The sequence below is a fragment of the Balearica regulorum genome, chromosome 3 (genome assembly GCF_011004875.1).
Source record: "Balearica regulorum gibbericeps isolate bBalReg1 chromosome 3, bBalReg1.pri, whole genome shotgun sequence".
NCBI classification, from domain to species: domain Eukaryota; kingdom Metazoa; phylum Chordata; class Aves; order Gruiformes; family Gruidae; genus Balearica; species Balearica regulorum.
In genome coordinates this window covers 92,733,476-92,751,803 of record NC_046186.1, presented here as the reverse complement: position 1 = coordinate 92,751,803, position 18,328 = coordinate 92,733,476, and the positions used below count along the sequence as shown (strand labels likewise).

The 18,328-nt window shown below is 48.5% G+C and overlaps 1 protein-coding gene across 3 annotated transcripts in view; it reads left to right on the top strand.

Annotated features, from left to right (window-relative positions):
• Positions 1–1,047: 1,047 nt before the first annotated feature.
• Positions 1,048–18,328, top strand: part of MDGA1 (MAM domain containing glycosylphosphatidylinositol anchor 1) — a 144,253-nt gene continuing 126,972 nt past the window's right edge. For all 3 annotated transcript variants that reach the window (XM_075750087.1, XM_075750085.1, XM_075750084.1), the window contains exon 1: positions 1,048–1,660. In XM_075750087.1, coding sequence (XP_075606202.1) covers positions 1,534–1,660 — 127 coding nt within the window. In that variant the 5' untranslated portion in view covers positions 1,048–1,533. The remainder of the gene's footprint in view (positions 1,661–18,328) is intronic.

Sequence of the window (18,328 nt, the reverse complement as noted above, 5' to 3'; positions counted from 1 at the left end):
CAACCCTGCGGTGTTGTCTCTAATTGGGCCGGGGCGAGGGGAGGCTCGCAGAATTGGGCAGGAGGCAGGGCTCTTCCAAGCACGGCTGCTTTAATTGGCTCCTTTTTTTTCTTTTTTTTCTTTTTTCTTTTCTTTTTTTTTCTTTTCTTTTTTTTTTTTTTTTTTTTTTAACCGAAGGGGAATGAAATGGTGAAGAGGGGAGGGGAAAAACCTGGAAAACCAAAGGAGAAGAAAATACGGCGCACCCGGCAGAGCCAGCAGGCAGGGAGGGGTGAGGCGGCCCCAGGCCAGCCCGGCCGGCGGGGCGCGGTAGGGTGCCCCTCGGACGTCCCGTCGGGGGTCGGCGGAGCGGGGGGCTTCGAGGCCGGCCGGGGAGCGGTGACGCTCCCGACAACTTTTGCAGGAGATTTTGGCGCTGCAGGAAAAAGCGGTGGGGCAGGGACCTGCCAAGCGGTTTCCAGCCACTTTCTCCAGCTTCTTGTCCCTCCTCGTCGGCTCCCTTCCAGCTGCAGCCCCTGTTACTTCCCACCAGGAGCTCCGGCAGCCGTCGAGGGAGAGCGGTACGGACCTCTCTACAGCCGCAAATCATCTGCGAGGCGGGCGGAGCAGGCAAGCAGCGGAGGCGAAGCACCCGGCCGAGCCCAGCACACAACATCAGAGAAAGTTTTGAAGGGAGAAGGACCTGGCAGGCTGGGGAAGAGGCGAGGAGAGCCGGGCTGAGCTGCAGGCGGAGCGAGGGTGCGTGGTCTGTCTGCTCCTCGTTTGCTTCTCCCTTCAGACTGGCTGGGGCGATGCAGTGCAGCTGGGGGAGCTCTTGGGAGCCGCTTTAAAAAAAAAAAAAATAAAAAAACCTTTCCTGGATTTGATTAATTACAACAATCCCCTCCCCAGAAGATCTGGAAAAAGAGGAGAGAGAGAATCACCTATCTCTCCCTCCGCCTTTCAGCAGCTGGCTCCTACCCCCACCCTCTCTTCCCCCCCTTTTTCTCCACCTCCTTCTTCTTCCCCCCGTTCGCTCCTGGGGCTGTGGCCAGAGCCTCGTCGGGAGGAGGGAGGGCGAGGACTCTCCCAAGTTGGCCCCAGTTGGCAGCACTTCGGGCAGCGCGGGACTCGGGGACAGCGCTCGGCGGCTCCCACTGAACAAAGAAACCCCCTTTCCCGCAGCGGCCGGGGGGCAGCACTGGGCCGGCCCGGGCCCTGCCCCTGCCCGGTGCCGCCGGGCTGGCCTTTCCCCGTACCCCGAGAGCGGGCGAGGCTGCCCATTTTCCTGGAGATCCTTGAGCAACCTGGCGAGGGGAAGCGGCGCTCCACTCCGCTTTGCTGCCCTCCCTGTCTCCTTCCCCCGCTCTCTCCCTCCCCCTTTTTTTTTTTTTGCTTTTTTTTTTTCTCTCTCTCTTAAATTTTATCCTCAGGCGGCCCCAGTGTGTTTGGGGGTCCCTTCCTCCGCCCGAGGGGCGCCGGTGCCCGGCGCGGAGCGGGGCGCATGGGGCGGCGTTTCGGGAGGCTTTCGTCTGCTCCTCGCTCCCCCGCCGGATGCTGCCTGGGCTGTTTTGGCTGCTTTTCTTCGCCGGCGATGAAGGCTCTGCCTTGAAGATGGAGCTGATTTTGTTTTTATTCCTGTCTCTGGTGCCGGTGTACAGCAGGGGACAAGGGGTTTACGGTAAGAGATGTTGTCGCGGTCGCTGTTTTGCGGGGGGGGGGGGGGGGGGGGGGACACGGGGGGGACGGGGACGGGGGGGGGGCGCGGGCGCAGACGGCGGCGGTGGGATCAAAGTTAAAAAGCACCTGCAGGAGAAAGTAAATGATGCCGGCGAAGCTCGTCGCAGCCTGAGCGGAGAGATTTACGCAGCAATAGGGCTCCCAGCGCCTGTAGCTATTTCATAATTCCTCGCTGTAACCCCCGGCCGCCTCCGATTCACGAGTCCGCCGAGATGGCACGCAGGGACCGCTGGCGAGGCTGCCGCCGGGCTGGCCGCGCCCGGAGCCGGGAGGAGCGAGAGCTGCCGCGGGGAGCGACCCCGGGCCCCGGCATTGCCTCCCCTCACCCCACCCGCCTCGCGTGGGGACGCCACGCTGATGCCGGCGTGAGGAACGCGGCGGCGCGGCTCCGGGAGCACCTCCGAGTTGCAGTTTCTTTGGGGCAGGGGGAGGACGGAGGATCCGCTCCCCGCGCTGCCCTTGCGGGTTTGCCTCCTCGCAGGAGCACCTTGGCACGGCGAAGCCAAGAGGAGGGCGGCCGCCGCTGCCTCGCCGGGCTCCGTGCCGGGTTGCCGGGGGTCTCCCTTGCTGCCGGGGGCAGCCCGCTCCCCGCCGAGCCGGCGTGCGGGGCGGTGCTCCCCGGCTCGGCGGGGCCGGCACCCCGCCCTGCCCCGGCTTCCCCCGCACCACCCACGGCGAGCCCCGCGGGGGCGAAGGGTGAGGCTGCTTTTACACCCGATTGAACTTTGCTGCCGATTTTCCACCGTGGGGGTGGTCTGTGGTACAGCTGATACCGAGCTGCTTGATTTTTTAATTATTATTATTAATTATTATTATTGATTATTACTTTTGCAATTATGGTGCTTACTTCCCCTCCTTGTTTGCAGGCAGGGTGGCAATTGGCGAGCACGAGTGTCCCCCTGAGAGGTCGGGTTCCCGCAGCCCTTCAGCTTCCGAGGGCAGAGAGGAGGGCAGGGGGCAGAGGCTGGGGATGGCACCCCGTGCCCCCGCCGAGCACAAGCCCTGGGTTGAGAGACCAGCCGGGATTTACTTTAGCCAGCCGTGCAGCCCCCCTTTCCCAGCCCTCTCTTAATTCTTGCTTTACAAGATCTGCATTTCCAATACACTGGGAAAAAATAAATAAAAGCAACCCACAAGACTTGCCTCTCATAACAAGCCGGCTTTATCTTGGCTTACAACTCAGTTGTGCGTTGCTGTAAAGTCCTTCTGGAAGGCATGCCTCTGCCTCTAACAAGCCAAGCTCTCTGAGCTCTGAAGAGAGACCCCAGTGAGAGAATCCAGCCCCCCCGCTCCCCCTTTTTTAACAGCATGCAGCCAGTCTCTTGTGTGAGCTCTGGCAAAGATCAGTTCAGTCTCACTGACTATGGTTAAGTCTTTGTAGGTCACTTTTTAATGATGTATTTCTTTAATGGAAACAATTCCTCCTTTCTCCATGAGGGCTGGGATGTTAGTTCGAGTTTGGGTCCGTTTTGTAAAATAACCATTTTAAATAGAGGGTGTTTAGCGTCCTTTCTTTTTTCTTTCTTCTTCCCAGTATACGTGTTTTCTCCCAGTCTGCATGTCCAGAGGAAAATTGTAGGACACTCCGAAGGTTGGAAAGATGAGGAGTAGAATGAGTTTGTGGTACAGAAACCTGGTCAGGGCAGGTTATTTAATCCTTTAACACAGGTAATCTGCTTCTAGCCAAACTTCTGTTATTTTGTTTTAGTGTGCTTGCTGCTGAGTAGCTGTCACTTGCTGTAGAATGGCCTCTGTGCTCAGGATCGTAGCAAGATGGACCACTTCAAAACTGGTTTTGCTTAAATGTGCCTTAGAAAGTTGCCTGTTGTATTTTTTCATCCACTTCAGTGAACTTGCATTCGATAGAGTTGATGCTAAATTAGATCTTCAGAATAACTTACTGATGTTTGCGTCTTTTTCTCTGAGAGAGATTGGAGAAGCTGTGTACAAAAGAAAGCACAGATATAGACATGCACTGAGATGAAGGCATCCTTTTAAGCCAAAATGGTACACTACCTCTATCTAGTCTCTTACTTAACTACACAAAGGAGAAATCCAGTCTCTTCCCTCCACTACCCTCCCCTACCTCTTCAAACTATCTGTTGAGACCATCGGGAGCCTTAATACACAGTTGTCTGAGTGCAGCCCAGAGCAGCGTTATCTGCAAACTTCTACAGTGACTAATAGTTTTCATATTGTCTTTCCCAATCCTGCCGTCAGTCCACTACCCTGCACTGATTTCATGCCTTGAGCAGCCAGCGCTGTCTGTTTGGATGCGAGATTGCTATTATTGATGGCTCGAGCATAGCTGGATTGATACAGTTGTATTTGCAAGGATAACTAAGGTAGGATTAGAAACTAGTCCCACTGCCCCCCTCCACTTTGATTTGTCCTAAATGTTAGTCTCTCACCATAGCTTTAAGCTGTACTTGAGTGTTCTGTGTTGTGAATGTCAGTCTCATGTGGCACTTAACGTAGAAATTATGGGAACTCAAGTATCATGTTTCAGATCTGTTTTTCTGCTTTTGAATATTTATTTATGGCAATGGAGATGACGAGAGGCATCTATATGAGTCTATAAATATATTTCACTTTAGTAAATCTGCTGAGATTAAATCAGATTAAACTAGATAAAGTATCCATGTGATGTACCCTTTAAATAATACACCCACATGGATGTGCACAAAAGACCTCTGTCTAGGAGAGCGGAGTTGTGGGAGAGGTTTATTGAGATGAATGGTATAAATAAAATGTGTGTAAGGGGGTTTCTGGGAAAGGAGCATTTGCAATGGAGGTGCAATTTAATTAGGAGTCAAGGTGCTTTTAGCCTGGTACCTGAAGAGGCTTGTTATGTAAATTGGCATTTGTCGTAATGACTGAAGTGTGTCTGAAACCCTCTCCTCATTAGCTGATCCCATCCTTTCAGCCTTGTTTGTTGCAGTAAGACAAAGCTGGCCTGATATGGAAGGCAGTTCAGCAGACTGCCAAAAGACAACTTTTATTAGCCTTTTGTGGTACCCCATTTCCCAAACTCCATGTGTCTTTCACTCCTGGTGCATTAATGCTGCTGGTCAAGATGAGGAGGAAGCTGTAATAGATCTCCAGGAAAGGTCAGAATTTGGGGGGGAGGTAGGAAGAGGTAAGGAGAAAGGGGACTTGCCTTTCCAGACTTGGAGTTATCAACACTTAAAGGCTATAAATTAGACTGATAGGGGAGAATAGGGAGGGCTTCCAAAGGGAAGAGTATGCCTCTTGCTTCCTAGTCAGCCTTGCAGACTTCGGGACTTGTGTAGCTCTGGTTCAGAGCATACACAGGGCTGCTGCTTTGTTTACTCCATGTGCAGTATATAATTAACATTTCTGGGTTGTCTTGCAACTAGCGCAGTCCAGCTGATCAGCAGCAGCCTTTCAGGCTGAATAAAAGAGCACGAAGTTTTGTCCCCTGCCTCTCATAATTCATCTGCAGAAAAGGCGTTTCAGGAATGGGCATCACAGTGTGTGACGAGGGGCTACAGCAAGGTGATGGAAAGTGAGTAAAAAGCAGGTTTAGACTGGGCAGCAGGGAAAGCTGCCTGGCACCATGATCAGAGGGGCTGAGTGGGCTGCACTGCTTCAGGCACTTGAAACTGGTGGGGGTGAAGCACTTAAAATACGGAGTAGTCCTGCCCTGGCCTCTGAGGTGGGGAATAAATGACCCAGTAAAGCTCTTTCTTTAAAGAGACACCACCACACTGAATCACCTGTGAAATGCCACTACAGGCAGCCAAAAAATCTAGTGGAAGAATGCTCTTGTGTCTGCAATGGAGGAGTGTCATGGTAAAACATATCCTGGGCTTAGGTCGTGAACATCCGTACTTTTTCATTTCATGTACGCGTGACATGATTTGTTTCCTGCTCCTTTCACCTGTAGAGTAAAAGCCTCTTTTCCTAGAGGTTTTAATGCAGGATGCCTCACACCCTCTTGCAACCTGTGTGCATGCCTGTCTTTTGCTGCCAGTTTCTGGGGGCACAGACACACTTGATGCTAACCTTGAGCCTGGTGACCTGGATCAGTCCTTCTCCTCTGCCTCTACCTATGGCTGTTTTGCCAGTGGGAACAGGAGTCCAGATGAGGAGCTCTTCAGCTGCCTTGCTGTTATCCCAGGGCACCCTGTGCCCAACCTTGCGCCCTCACAAATGAGTGAGCAGATCGCTGGCTAAAGTAGCGGTGGAGCTGGCTCCTGTGAGCCACTTCCTGGCTGGCTCTGTTTGCAAAATGTGGTTTATGAGCGCAGTGGTCCTCCAAACTATATATATATATATGTGTGTGTATATACACACACATATCCCTTCTGCTCAGTCATTTCTCCTTGTTGTCCAACCCTTCAATCTATGGTGGCTGAGGCTGTAGCCTTTTGGTTACACAAATGAGTTTTGTAACTGGAGGGCTATGGAAGTAGCCCTCACCGAAGGACAGGGTCGGTCCAAGATTTGCATGGTTCTTTAGCAGCTCTTTAAGGTCAAGGCATTAAATCTGTCCAGCCCTGTGCTTCAGCGTGCCTTGCTGTTCTCCAGCTGCAGTGTGTCAGATTCACCCTCCTGTGACACCAGAGCCCCTGTTTTTAGGTCAGGTCAGAAGCTTCACACACCAGATAAGCCCTCAATTGGCTTTAATATGCAGTACTAGAAAACTGACATTATCCTCTTGACAGGTTGTTTGCAACTTGCTGGTAGAAGTCAAAATATTTCACTATAGGTGTCATCAGAAACCACCATCCTATGCTAATTTTTGTGGGAACATGAAGACAGATGTTGAATAATTTGACAAGAGCAGCATAGCTTTTAAAATTATCACCGTGTCAGGTTTGCACTGGATTTTTTTGAAATATATATATATATTTCCGATGAGTTTGAGAGAGGGGAGGGAGATATAATAAGTGGCTCCTGATAAGTGGAAGATGCAGCAGAAGATGGCCTTGGAGGTTCAGTAGACAGACAGCAATTCAGCAGTGTCAGTAAGGGATGCTGTGCTGCTGAGGATGCTGTTCTTATTTTTAAGGTACTAGACAAAGTGACTTCCATGCTTGAAACGCAGAGATCTTGTGACACTTCCCATCAACCAGAAGCCCTACTGTTTTGTCCGTGTTTAGACTGGAGTCACTGCTATTCTACTTTCTTGAATAGCACAGTGTCAGGCTCCCAGTCCCTCCCTCCACACATACTGTGCTCTCTTGGTTCGTTAAGCGTAGTCTATGCCTAAGAGTCTTGTCTGCGTGGCTACGACTTGTTATGAGGAGGGCAGAGTTGAGGGGTGGGGAAAAATTGCATTCTGCTCAATGTCAATGGGCTGGCAAAAGCGATACAGAGAGATGCATTTCTACTAGTGAAAGACTGCTTGGGGTGGAGGGTGTTTCGTACTCCATTTGTGGAAATGTCCTGAACCCTACCTGCAAAAGGTTTCTTTAGCCAGCAAAAGGTAAGTCCACAGTCAACTGGTTTGCCTGTGTAGCTCTGGAGAGACAGTTGATTGGTGAAGTTCTCATCAGGGTAGGTGAGATATTGGTATTTTTTGTGCAGAGGGGTTGCTGTGTTGTGTTCTCAGAGGGGGCTGCATTTCGCAGTGAGGAAGATGAGCGTTCAGCTTGTGATGGGCTCCTTCCAGAAAAGAGACAGCAGAAAACGTTCTTTTGTTCTCGGCGATGCGGTGGGTAACTGCATCTGGTAATACAATGAGATTTTTTTTGGACTATAGCTGGTAGCCCAGGTCTTGTGCAGACTGAAACTATTAGGAAAATTTGAGACCATTTCTGCTGTCAAGCAGTCAAGGCGAATGCATCAACTGCCCGTGCCCCGGCCACCTTTTGCCAGTCATCAGCTGCTGGTGTTGCACAGGTTTAAATTCAGAAGGAGAAAACATGCCAGTGTCCCCCAGGCTTGGGGGGGGGGATATGGCACTGATGCTGCACAGCAGAATGCAGATCTGGCAGGGCCTCCAGGATCCACCAGAGAGTGTGATGTGCTGCGAAGAGGTGGGAGAGGAGGGTGTGCACGTTTCATGTCTCTGTGCCCATGTTTAACTGGTGAGATCTCTACTTTGTTAGGATCCAAAGTACTTGCTTTGAAAAGGAAAAAAGCTTTCATTTGTGTTTCATTTGGGGGGAAGGGGTTGAAGGAACAACAGGGGTTTGTTTTTTATAGCCAAGCACTTGCTTAGTGTTTAAAAGAAGAAATTAAATTTGTGATAACCTGTGGAGCTGATGATCAAAAGCGCTGCGTTAAAGAGCCAGGAAACAACTTGAGAAGTGGAGCCAGGAATGGGAGATCCCAGGCATCAGCTGATCTTGGCTCTACAAAAGTTAGGTCAGAACCAACAGGTTAGCCGGCACAGGACTTGCCGGGAGGCAGAGCGTCGGGTGTTTCTTGGAATGACGGCTTTGACTCCCCGCTTGTTTTCCTGACTTCTGCCCAGGTGCAACGCACCGGCTGCGGGCGACTCCTGCTTTCCCTCCGCCCAAGGGAAGGGGAACGAAGGTGCCCCTCCTTCACCGTCCTGGCTGCGGGCTCCTCTCCAGCTGTGGCCGAGGGGCACATCTGGGCGGCGGGGCCGTGCCGCTCCGCCGCTGCCCGGCAGAGGGAGGCGTTGCACCGCCCCGGCGGCGGGGGGGTGGGGGGGGCGCCCGGGGGTGCGCCCCTTCCCCCCGGGGATTGGGGGGTGCCGGGACTTGCTCAGGGCAAACCCTATGGAAACCGAAACGCCGCTTCGGGAGCGCCCGTCTCCCGGCGGAACGGGGGCGCTGCGCGGCGCTGCCGGACACGCGTGGGGCGGGTTGGCAGCGCGTCCCCGGGTGACGGGCTGGCCGGCCTGGGCTCGGCAGCGTCGGCTGAGCGCCAAGGAACGCCCGGAGGCACCTCGTCCTCTCCGTTGCCACCTTGGTGGACTTGGGGAAAACCCTGCCTGTCCGTCTTCCCGAGAGCCGGAGGGAGCCCGAAGTTCACGGGAGTGAACTCCGGGATGGAGCAGCTGCTTCCAGTTTTTTCGGTGCTGGCTGCTTGCATGCTGCTTTGCATCCCTCTCTGGTTTGTCTTAGGGTCTGAAGCTCTGTCACATTGTATCCAAGCAGTTCATGATCTTTTTTTCTCCCTCCTCCCTCCTTTGTAATATTCCTGTGGAGCAGGAATTCTTTCCTTCCAGGAGCGTCTTGTCCATTTCTCATCAAAGATCACATAATGAAGTGAGTGCAGGCCTCTTAAATCCTGAGTTAGCTTTTTCAACATATTCTCCATTTCTTTTTTATTCACATATGTGTGTGTTTATGGTTTGGGGTGTTTTATTTTTGTTGTTGTTCATTTGGGTTTTTTGTTTGGTTTTGGTTTAGACAAAAAAAAAAAAAAGAAGGTAGGGTTAAAGGAATCTGAACAGACATGAGGGAAGAGGGACCCTCGTGCATCGCCTTGCTCTGGCAGGAGCAGAAAAGAAGACAGCAAGGTGGCAGCTGGCCACAGGGGCCTCTGATGTGTTCAGGTGAGGGCATTAGTGCTGCGATATATCTCCTGGGCTCTGTAAGGCAGCAGAGCTGAGGGTGCCATGGCAGAGGAATTCGATTGATGCCGGTGCTTTGGCTCTTGGGAAAACATGACTTGAGGGCCCTACCTTAGTGCACCATTATCTTCTGACAATAATAATACTAATAATAAATTATTATTTCTTTAACTTTTCTACTTGTTCTTCTAGACTAGACAATATGGTTCCTCCAGTGTAAGCTTGTATGATTGTATTCCCAAAATCTACAGAGAGCTTTATGGTCTAGTAATGTTTAAACTCCTCTGAGAAGGATGATCCCTTTGTACGCTTCTGTAAAGCACGCTGTGTTCTTACTATTGTGCTAATAATGAACAGCAGTGTAGACACATTTATGTATTTCAGTGGTCACAAATAAGTTGGGACAATGGTGGTGCTGGAGCAGTCTGGTGATTTGGAGTCACCAGCACGGCTCTGTGAGCAGATCATGGCTCTGTGCTGGGCTGCAGACCTCCAGCGAGAGGGTCCAGGAAGGTGGCGAGCAAGGATCTCAAGCAGCTTTTATGGATCTGGTCAGCCTCTTGCTGCCTTGTTGCTGCTTTCACTCATGTTCCCCCCATCACTCGGGGACACGGTGTTGGCTGTTTTCCCTTTGCTTTAGCTTTCACAGGGGAGACAGCACTGATGTAACTAAAAATCCGTCTGGCTGTGATGTGCTGGCTTGTGGTTTCTCTCTGCTGTGAGCTGTAGGGTAGGACAAATGGCATGCAGATATTTTTGCTGGGTTCGTGTAAATGAAAATGATGGCAGAATAAGGATAGCAATTGACAAACGTGCAGTAAGAACAGCAGTTTCTAAAGACAAATTAGCAAATGTCACCTAAGGAAGAACTGACATAACTTTGAAAGCTAAAGTCAAGCTGTGAGAGAGGCTTTAAGATGTCTGCAGGTGGACATTTAATACAAGAGTAGCTGCTTGCCATTGCTGCTCCTGTTTGGAAGGAAATGGTCCTTCACTAATTGGCATAAATTGTTTCAAAATAAATGTGGATGGGAATCTTGCACATCTCTTGTGTGCCTTTGTGACGAAATAAAAAGGCAAAACAAAGATGTGATTCAGACAGATGTTTGACAAACATGGCAAAATGGCTTTCGCTTACAAATGCTGTTTCACCTTCTGGTGCTTGTTGCGTGCCTTGCACGGTGGAAAAAAGCATTTGTAGAATTGGAGTGAAGAATGACTGTCTCTCGCTACGTTTAATAAATGGATTATTCTGACTCAGATCATCCTTCGAAATAGTGGAAATGTGAGAAATTGAGACTCACAAAAGTAACCTGAGCAGCAAGAGCCAGCTGGGGATGGGAGACTGAACTCCCGGGCCAGTCAAGGGAACCCAGCTGGGGTGTTTAGAAACCTGAACTGCTCTGGGGCATTTCCACTGCAGTTGTGAGATCCTGAAAAAATCACTCTGAGCGCACAGGTAGTATTCGTTGTGGGTTTATGTGTTTCCCATCACTGTAATATCTATGAACTTCCACCTCTACAATGCCCCTGTTGCCTAGAGTTATTCCACTCTGCATGTGGGGAAATAAGATGGAGATTAAGTGATTTGCCTATGGCAGAACGGAGAGTCGAACACAGCAGAGTTAACCATCCTTTTCTCTCCGGTAAAGTGCAGCTGGAATTAAGTGCAATCCCTGTGTCTGATAGATCCAAGGTAAATACATCCTCAATAAGATGGAATAAGCCATTGAAAACAGGCTCTGATCCAGTTATCTCAGAATCAAGGATTCTGGATGCCAGAGCAGAGCACAGCTTTTGAAGAAGCAAAAGGAAAGTCTGAATATTCCAACACGTTTTGTTATTTTAAGTACGTGCTAAGCCATATTCCTATTTTTCTTACAAGTATGAAGATAGGAAGAAGAAATCTTTAGTGTTTGTTACCCAAATGCTAATGCAGGCCAAAAGAAATTAATGCCAATGATCTTGTTTTTCTTGTTTTGTTTTGTTTTTTGAAAGACACCTTTTTTCTTTTATGTTTAGAGCAACTAAAATTCACAAGTATGTGTTTGAGAAGGAGATTATATTGATCAATCATCAAATAATTGCTGAATAAGAAGACCTTCTTGTCTCTGGAAATTGGGACTCGAAAGTGGGCAGTGGTGTTAGCTGTAGGTTGGGAAGATCCCCATTTCAAGGTGTAGTGAAAGACAGCGCCTTGCTATTCCCTCTACCTCTACAAATGAGAAATACTTGGAAATTGGGTTAAGAATACAGGAGCTTTCCGGTGCCATGAGATGGTGGAGTTAGGGGGATGTTTTTGTAAACATATCGACTTAAGGTGCGTGTACGCTCTCCCTACGCAAAAGTAGGACTGTAACTTGTGGTTGCACTCTCAAGCTAGCTTTAGATTAGCTGTGCCAGCTACTGACCACAGTACAGCTGTAACAGCGTGGAGCTCAGCCTGGCCTGTGCTCCAACCATCTATGAAACGTCCCAAGTGGGGTTTGTGGTGTGTGCTGAGCCCCCTGCACCAGGGGTCACCTGGCAGCACCATATTGCGCTCCAGTCCTTGATAAATAAGTTGTGGGGCACCTGCACCAGGTTCATGCTTGCTTTTGGATTGCAGCACAGACAGACTCAACTCTTGGCTGTGCAACCAAGTGATAGTGATCACTATAAACCGACTAGCTGGCTTATTGTGGGGTGCAGTTGGAAGCTTGAGGGCTGCAGTGGCTTAGCAGCAACTGGTTTGAGGTAGCTAACTCTAGCGAGACAAATGCCAGGGTTGTTCTTGCTCTGTGGTATCTTTCGAGCAAGCAATGAGGGAATGCAAGCTGGCTTAAGGCAGCTTGCTGTTGTGAAAGAGAGTCTCTAGACAACAGGTCTAGAATTAATCTTTCATTTTGAAAAGCTATTCCTGAATAATTCCTTGCATAGACAAGCCCTGCATTTAGCTGTGATTAAGTTTCTAAATTGTTTTTCAAAATGGGATAGTCAAGCTCCTGAACCATGTAGCTGCATCTGAAGACGTTACCCATAGAAACTAAGCTCCAGCTTTGGTTAAAATAGCACAATAATAGTTTGTTTTCTGGCTGGTCAAATGATAAGCAGCTCAAGACTTTCATCCTTATTCCAGCAGAAAAATGCAATCGACAGTAGAGAATGACTGTTTACTATGATGTGCATGATTAATACCATAAATCTTTCATGTTGGGATGTTGGGTAAAAGGCGTGAATATCACCACAACAAATTGAAAGGAGCAGTTTGTTACTTATCCGTGGTTGGTAATCAGTCTTGAAACTCCATGTAAAAGGAGAAATTAGCCAAAGTGAACGGTAGTTATTGAAACTAGAAACCACTCTGGCATTTGCTAAGCCTTGGCAAAGATGCCATGCTGATTTTTGCAGATCACAATGAGCATATGTACCTACTTGTGGCTGATGGTTATTCCAAGTGGCCAGCAGTAGTGCGTGTGCTATTTGACAAACAGTTCTGCTTAGATTATTATGGAGACATTTCAAAGTATGTTTGCAGCATATGGCTTGCTTAAGGAGATGGTTTTAGATAAGCGACATTCGGTAAAACACAGTAGATCAGCTGCTTATCACTTAGCTTCAGATGGGTCAGCAGGGCATTTTGCACAGACACTTAAAAGAGCAGTAGAGAAAAATGAGGAGCGAGGCCTGCATCACGGCATCGCAAACTTTCTTTCCTTGTGTAGAGCAGCGTGCAGGAAAGCTCCAGCAGAGCTAGTTTTTAATAAAAGGATTTTAATTAAAGAATTGCATTTGATTGTCTCAAAGCAAGTCTAAAGGAAGTAGTAAGTGAGGAGAGTGGGGGAAGGAAACCACCGTATGAGCTTTTTGCTGCTTAGGCCTAAATAAAATCTTTGCAGAAGGAGGAAGCAGGGGAAGGTGCTAAAAAGTACTAGGATCTGTGATATGCTTGGTGAGGTAGACAGGGAAATGAGAAAGAAATGCGTCTAGCTATTGCTAGATTAAAAAAAAAAGAGAGAGAAAAGAAATGGATGCTGTTGATGGTGTGTAAATTCTAGGAGTGAGAATATTTCTGTCTTTCATTGGCCTCATGATAATACCCGTGACATTGTTGCTGTTGAAAATGAGGGATGGGAAGAGCAAGCGAGAACTGCCATCCCCGCCAGGCGGAAGCCTTGACTTAACAGGATTGCACATTTCCCAGAGGCTCATAGCTGTAATTCCAGGGTCAGGTAAAAGGGGGCTAGTCTTGGCACCCCCATTGCAAGAGACAGGAGGATTTAATTTTGCATATGTACTCCTACACACTTTTTTTAAGGTCCTGGATGCTCTGTGAGCATTGCCATTGTCTGTGGGGAAGCAGCTGTCGGTAACACGGATGCTGGATCCCAAATCCCAGGGTGGTGTAGAGTGGGTAATAGCTTGTAATTAAGAGGCTCATTTGCTGTACTAACTCTTCTGATTTTTCCTGTATTTTATTTCTCCCTTTTTGTCATATCCAGGTAAAGTTATAGTAATTACTCTTTGAGGCATATTTGGCTGATTGAATTTTTGTGGATATAAGGTCTTAGTTCTCACGTGGGCTTTGCCACACCTGCTCGCCTTGCTGACACAGGCGACTTTTTATTCGTTAGCCCAGAAGGAAGCGATGCAGCCATGGGGGTGTGAGCAGGCAGCCCTTGTGCCCGTGATCCACCAGCAAAAGCTGACTTTGACTCCAGCCTCTGCTACTGTCTGGCTGGGAGGAATGATTGTGTTTCCTCAGATCCTCTGTGAAAACAGAAGTTAGAAGCAGGGTGGGGGGAAATCTCAGAGGATTTGCTTTCCTGGCTACGCTTTTTGGCTCGGCTGTGCTACTCATGTAGATAGCATTTTAATTCTAAGGCAAGGGAGTTAAATCCAGATGAGCTGTTGCTCTGGTAGAAACGCTGGCCTGAAATGCTGCATGTAATGGCTTGGATCCTGTCGCTGTCAGTCCTTCTTTATGACTTTTTTTTTTAAGACTTCAGTGTAAGCCAAGTACGTTTAAAAAAAAAAAAGCCTTAAAACAAATCACAAAAAACTCCCCCACCAGGTCTGTTAGTTTCTCCTGGCCTTCTGCCTGTGTGAATGGAAGGTGGTGCCATTTGTCTGCCTTGGACAGATGTTTTGAAGATGAAGCTGGTGATTTTAGTGAGGTATTTCCATCTGGATGTGAAGGGAGAGCATAGATAGGCAACCTCAGGTTTTGTGTGGTGTCCTGTCTTAGTATTTTACAGGTTTTCATGGACATATGATTTTTTTTTTTCCCATCACCATTAAATTTTGACTTGAGACCGTTTTAGTTTTGTGGCAGTTTCCACATCGATGCATTGGTGAGCATCTTTACATTGACGGCTGGTTGCTGTGGTCACTGGGCTGCTGCCACTCTCTCGGGCAGCCCCTGAGCTGCCCTGGGTCAGCTGCTGTCAGAGAACCCGACAGCAGATCTGTCATCAAAGCACAGAAAATCCTTGAGTGTGAACCCTCTTCATAAAGCAATAGGATGGTTTCTTTGTACAACCAGAGTGCAGCGCCTCGGGACTCGGGCTAGCGAGGTAAGATGCTGCCGGAGGCGCTGAACTTTGTAGTCAGGGTTTTCTGGATCTAATCTCCGAGATGGTGGTTTCTGTAGGGGGATTCCTCATTTCTCTGGGCTTGAAAAGTGTCTGGACACTTTGGTTTCAAACCCCACTACTCTGGAGGGCTTGGATTATGCTTGTGATTATTCCAGAATGGGATAATTCTTAGTATACTTGAACTAGAGCTCAACTCTCTGCAAGTCATTTCTCTGCTTTCATTGGTCAGTCTGTAATAATGGGAAAAACAATATTTCCTACCCCAAAAGTTTTTGATTGTTTTCTTGGGTATATGATTTTATTTGAGTATCCTTTCCTGGAGACTGCAAGCCTGTCACTCTCATGACTTGCTGTCTTTAAGTGAATTGGAGGTAGCTGGCAAGAGTTGTTTGGGTTTGTTTTGGTTTTTTTTCTTCATCCTTTGGTTTCCTGCAGGATTGTTGTGTTGGGATAAGAGGAATTTTTCCTTTCCATTGCTTAATTGCATTACACTGGTTGAAATCTTTTCTCCTTGCCTTTGTCAGCTACATTTGTTCCCTAACTTTTCTGGTGGCCTTAAAAAGTACAGCTAGAAGGAAGGGACATAAATAGTGTTCAGGATCTCACTTGGCTTTGGAGTGGTGAGGAGTCTTTGTTCCATTGTCCTTGCTGTCTTCTCTGCTTTCTCTCTTCCCCTGGTTCTTGTTGTTTCACCTTCAGAATCCTTGCTGAATTCACTTTGCTTAAAATAATATTTGTTTGAACAATAAAAGCTGTATTAAAAGGATACATTATCACTTAGTTTAAATACACATATTGGCTCTGTGAGAGAGAAGCTTTCTTTGCAAAGCCAACTGTATGCTTTTGCACATAAAATGAGTATGCAAACAAAATCCTGCAAGAGGTCTGCAACTGAAGAAAGCCCTTTTCCCCTGCTTCCCCGCATGCCAATATCCAAATACAACAGCAATTCTACCGCTGAAGCAGCAGCAAGGGAAAACCAAGTGGCATTGAAATGCTGCCATCGATACCTTTATACTGAGTCATAGTGCTGAAGGCAAACAGCAGCTGGAAGCTTGGTTTGATCTTTTTGTATGAATAAGATTAAGTAGCAGGCATGGTGCTGGTGAGGGGTATTTTCCTGACCCTCTTCCACAAAGCTTTTGAACACTCTGCGCTTCTCCAGGAGTATCTTCAGCACCTGCTGAAGGAATGGTGACCGGAGAGTTCGGCATAGCAGAGTGCTTTACCTGTGTCCCTCTCCCTTACTGGGGTATCGGTCTACCTCGTGGTCTTCATGTATGTAGCTTGACCAGCTGTGCTTGTTAACTGGTCTCTGTTTTAGAGGGTTGATACTTGCAACTTGACCCTCCTGATTTTAATCTGAATGGTTGACTTTTAAGGGTTAGATACAGACTGGTGGCACATGGCAGCTGAGCAGGGTGGGGGGTGCTGCCCTTACAACCAAGGCATGTTCCCTTAGGTAATGCCTTGCATGACAAATTTCTGTCCTCCACCTCCTGGGATTATGGCTGGTTCTTGTGGTGGCTCATGTAGTCCAGGGCAGCCTCTCTGTGTGGGAGGCATAAGGGTCTGGGCAGCATTGTAGGTCCTCACCCTGCCTCTGCTTTCTTGGTCTTTATTTTCCAAATACCTTGTATGCTGTGGAAGCTGTGTGGATGCATACAGGCCTCCAAAGTTGCTGTGAATCTAGGCTCTTTCTGTCAAATGTAGCCGGACTATATTTGTCACTCCTGGAGAAATATCTGAGAAGGACCTAGGCATAACGCGTTTTGATTGCCCTGCTACGTACTCCAGAGCAGATGGACTTTTCTGCTGTGTCCATCTCTCTCCTTTCCTTCCTGTTAATATTTTTGTAATTATTCATACACATTTAATGTTAAATGTATCATCTCACAGGGGTGAGAACCTAGCCTGGTGGTCATCAGGGAGCTGGGAGTTTGGGTTCAAGGGTGAGCTCCTGGGTGTCAGATGTGAACTGAGGCAGGGCTGCAGTCTTCCAGGGCTGCTTCTGTAGCCATCCTAACAATCTCTGCTCTTGCATTTACTCTGCTGGCGTGAACTGTCATCACTGCTTCCATTTTAGAGCAAGAGTGAGAGAAAAAACTTACTTTCAGCTGGTTTGTTTTTCCTTTCAAGTAGCTTTCCAGATTCCCAGTGCTCCCTCACTCTGCTTTCCTTCCTATTTAGAGACACCTTGCCAGCCTCACCCTCCTCTTTGGGCAACTAACTGTGTAGATTTACACACACAAATTCAGTCCATGATATTCCTAACACAGTGTCCTGCTAAGATAAGAGTTAATTTTCCCAAGGAGCCAGCACAGGTGAGCCAAGCTGGCCAGGGGGCTATTGCATACCACATGACGTCATGCTGTGACTACAAAAGGAGCCAGTCGGCTCCGGGATGGGTTGAGTGTGGGCTGAGCGTCCCGTCGGTCGTCGGGTTGGTAAGTTGCCCGGTGTTATCACCCATTGTGAACATTCCGTTACCAATGCTGCTGCTGTTGTTTCCCTCCCCCTTGCCATCCCATAACCGGCCCTTACCCCGACCCGTGGGGCTTTGCCGTTGTTTTTCCGTTCTCCTCCCCATCCCACCGGTGGAGGGGTGAGCGAGCGGCCGCGTGGTGCTCAGCTGCCGGCTGGGGCTGAACCGCGTCACACAGGCATTATTGCCATCTTTGCCGCCTTCTCTTTTTTTTTTTTTTTTTTTTTATTACCTCTTTCTTGGGCAGATATATTCCCAGATTATTTGTCCATCTTCTCATTGCCCTCCAGGAAGAAGTGTGGGCTCTAGGTTTGTCAGTGCTTGGGTGCCCTGGGGTTGGTGTGTCCCCTGGAGCTGGGGTACCTGTCAGGCCAGTGCTGATGCTGAAATGAAACCAAAACTCAACTCCTCTGTATTCCAGGACAGAACAACCTCTGGACACTAAACTTCCCAGGGTGGAGAGAGGAAGCTGTTTCTTTGTGATACTTGTGTGTTCATAACGTGTGTTGCTGCTGGGTCAGTGTTTTGTTGTTTCTCGAGTAACTCATGAGTAATAACTGAAAAACTGTAGTACTTCTGCAGCACCTGGGGATGGTTAGGTTGAATAGAGATAAGGGCAGTTCTCTTTACTGAAGAAAAGAATTGCACGAAGCCTTCATCTACTTAAATTGTAGAGTGACCTTTCTTTGTTTCCTTCCAGTCTCTCAGGAATGTGACTCTTCCCCTTTCATAGTTGGTCTGTTGGTCCTCTCCAGTATTTGGTGGCTCTCCCCCAGGAGCATGCGTGCCCACAGATAGCGGCAGTGAGGTGCCTTAGGTGATCAGTACGATTGTAGGCATTGCAGCAAAGGCATCATTCATCCGTTTGGGGAAAACTGCTCTTGTCTCTCTGGTAATCCCCTAGATTCCCTGGGAATCCCTGCCTGAGAAAAGTGGTGATGTTTTGCATTGTTTGGGGATCTCTGTGGCCACCTTCCAAGAAGGTCTTTTGGGGTTTTATGGTCCTCTAGGGGGAAAACAATATAGTAA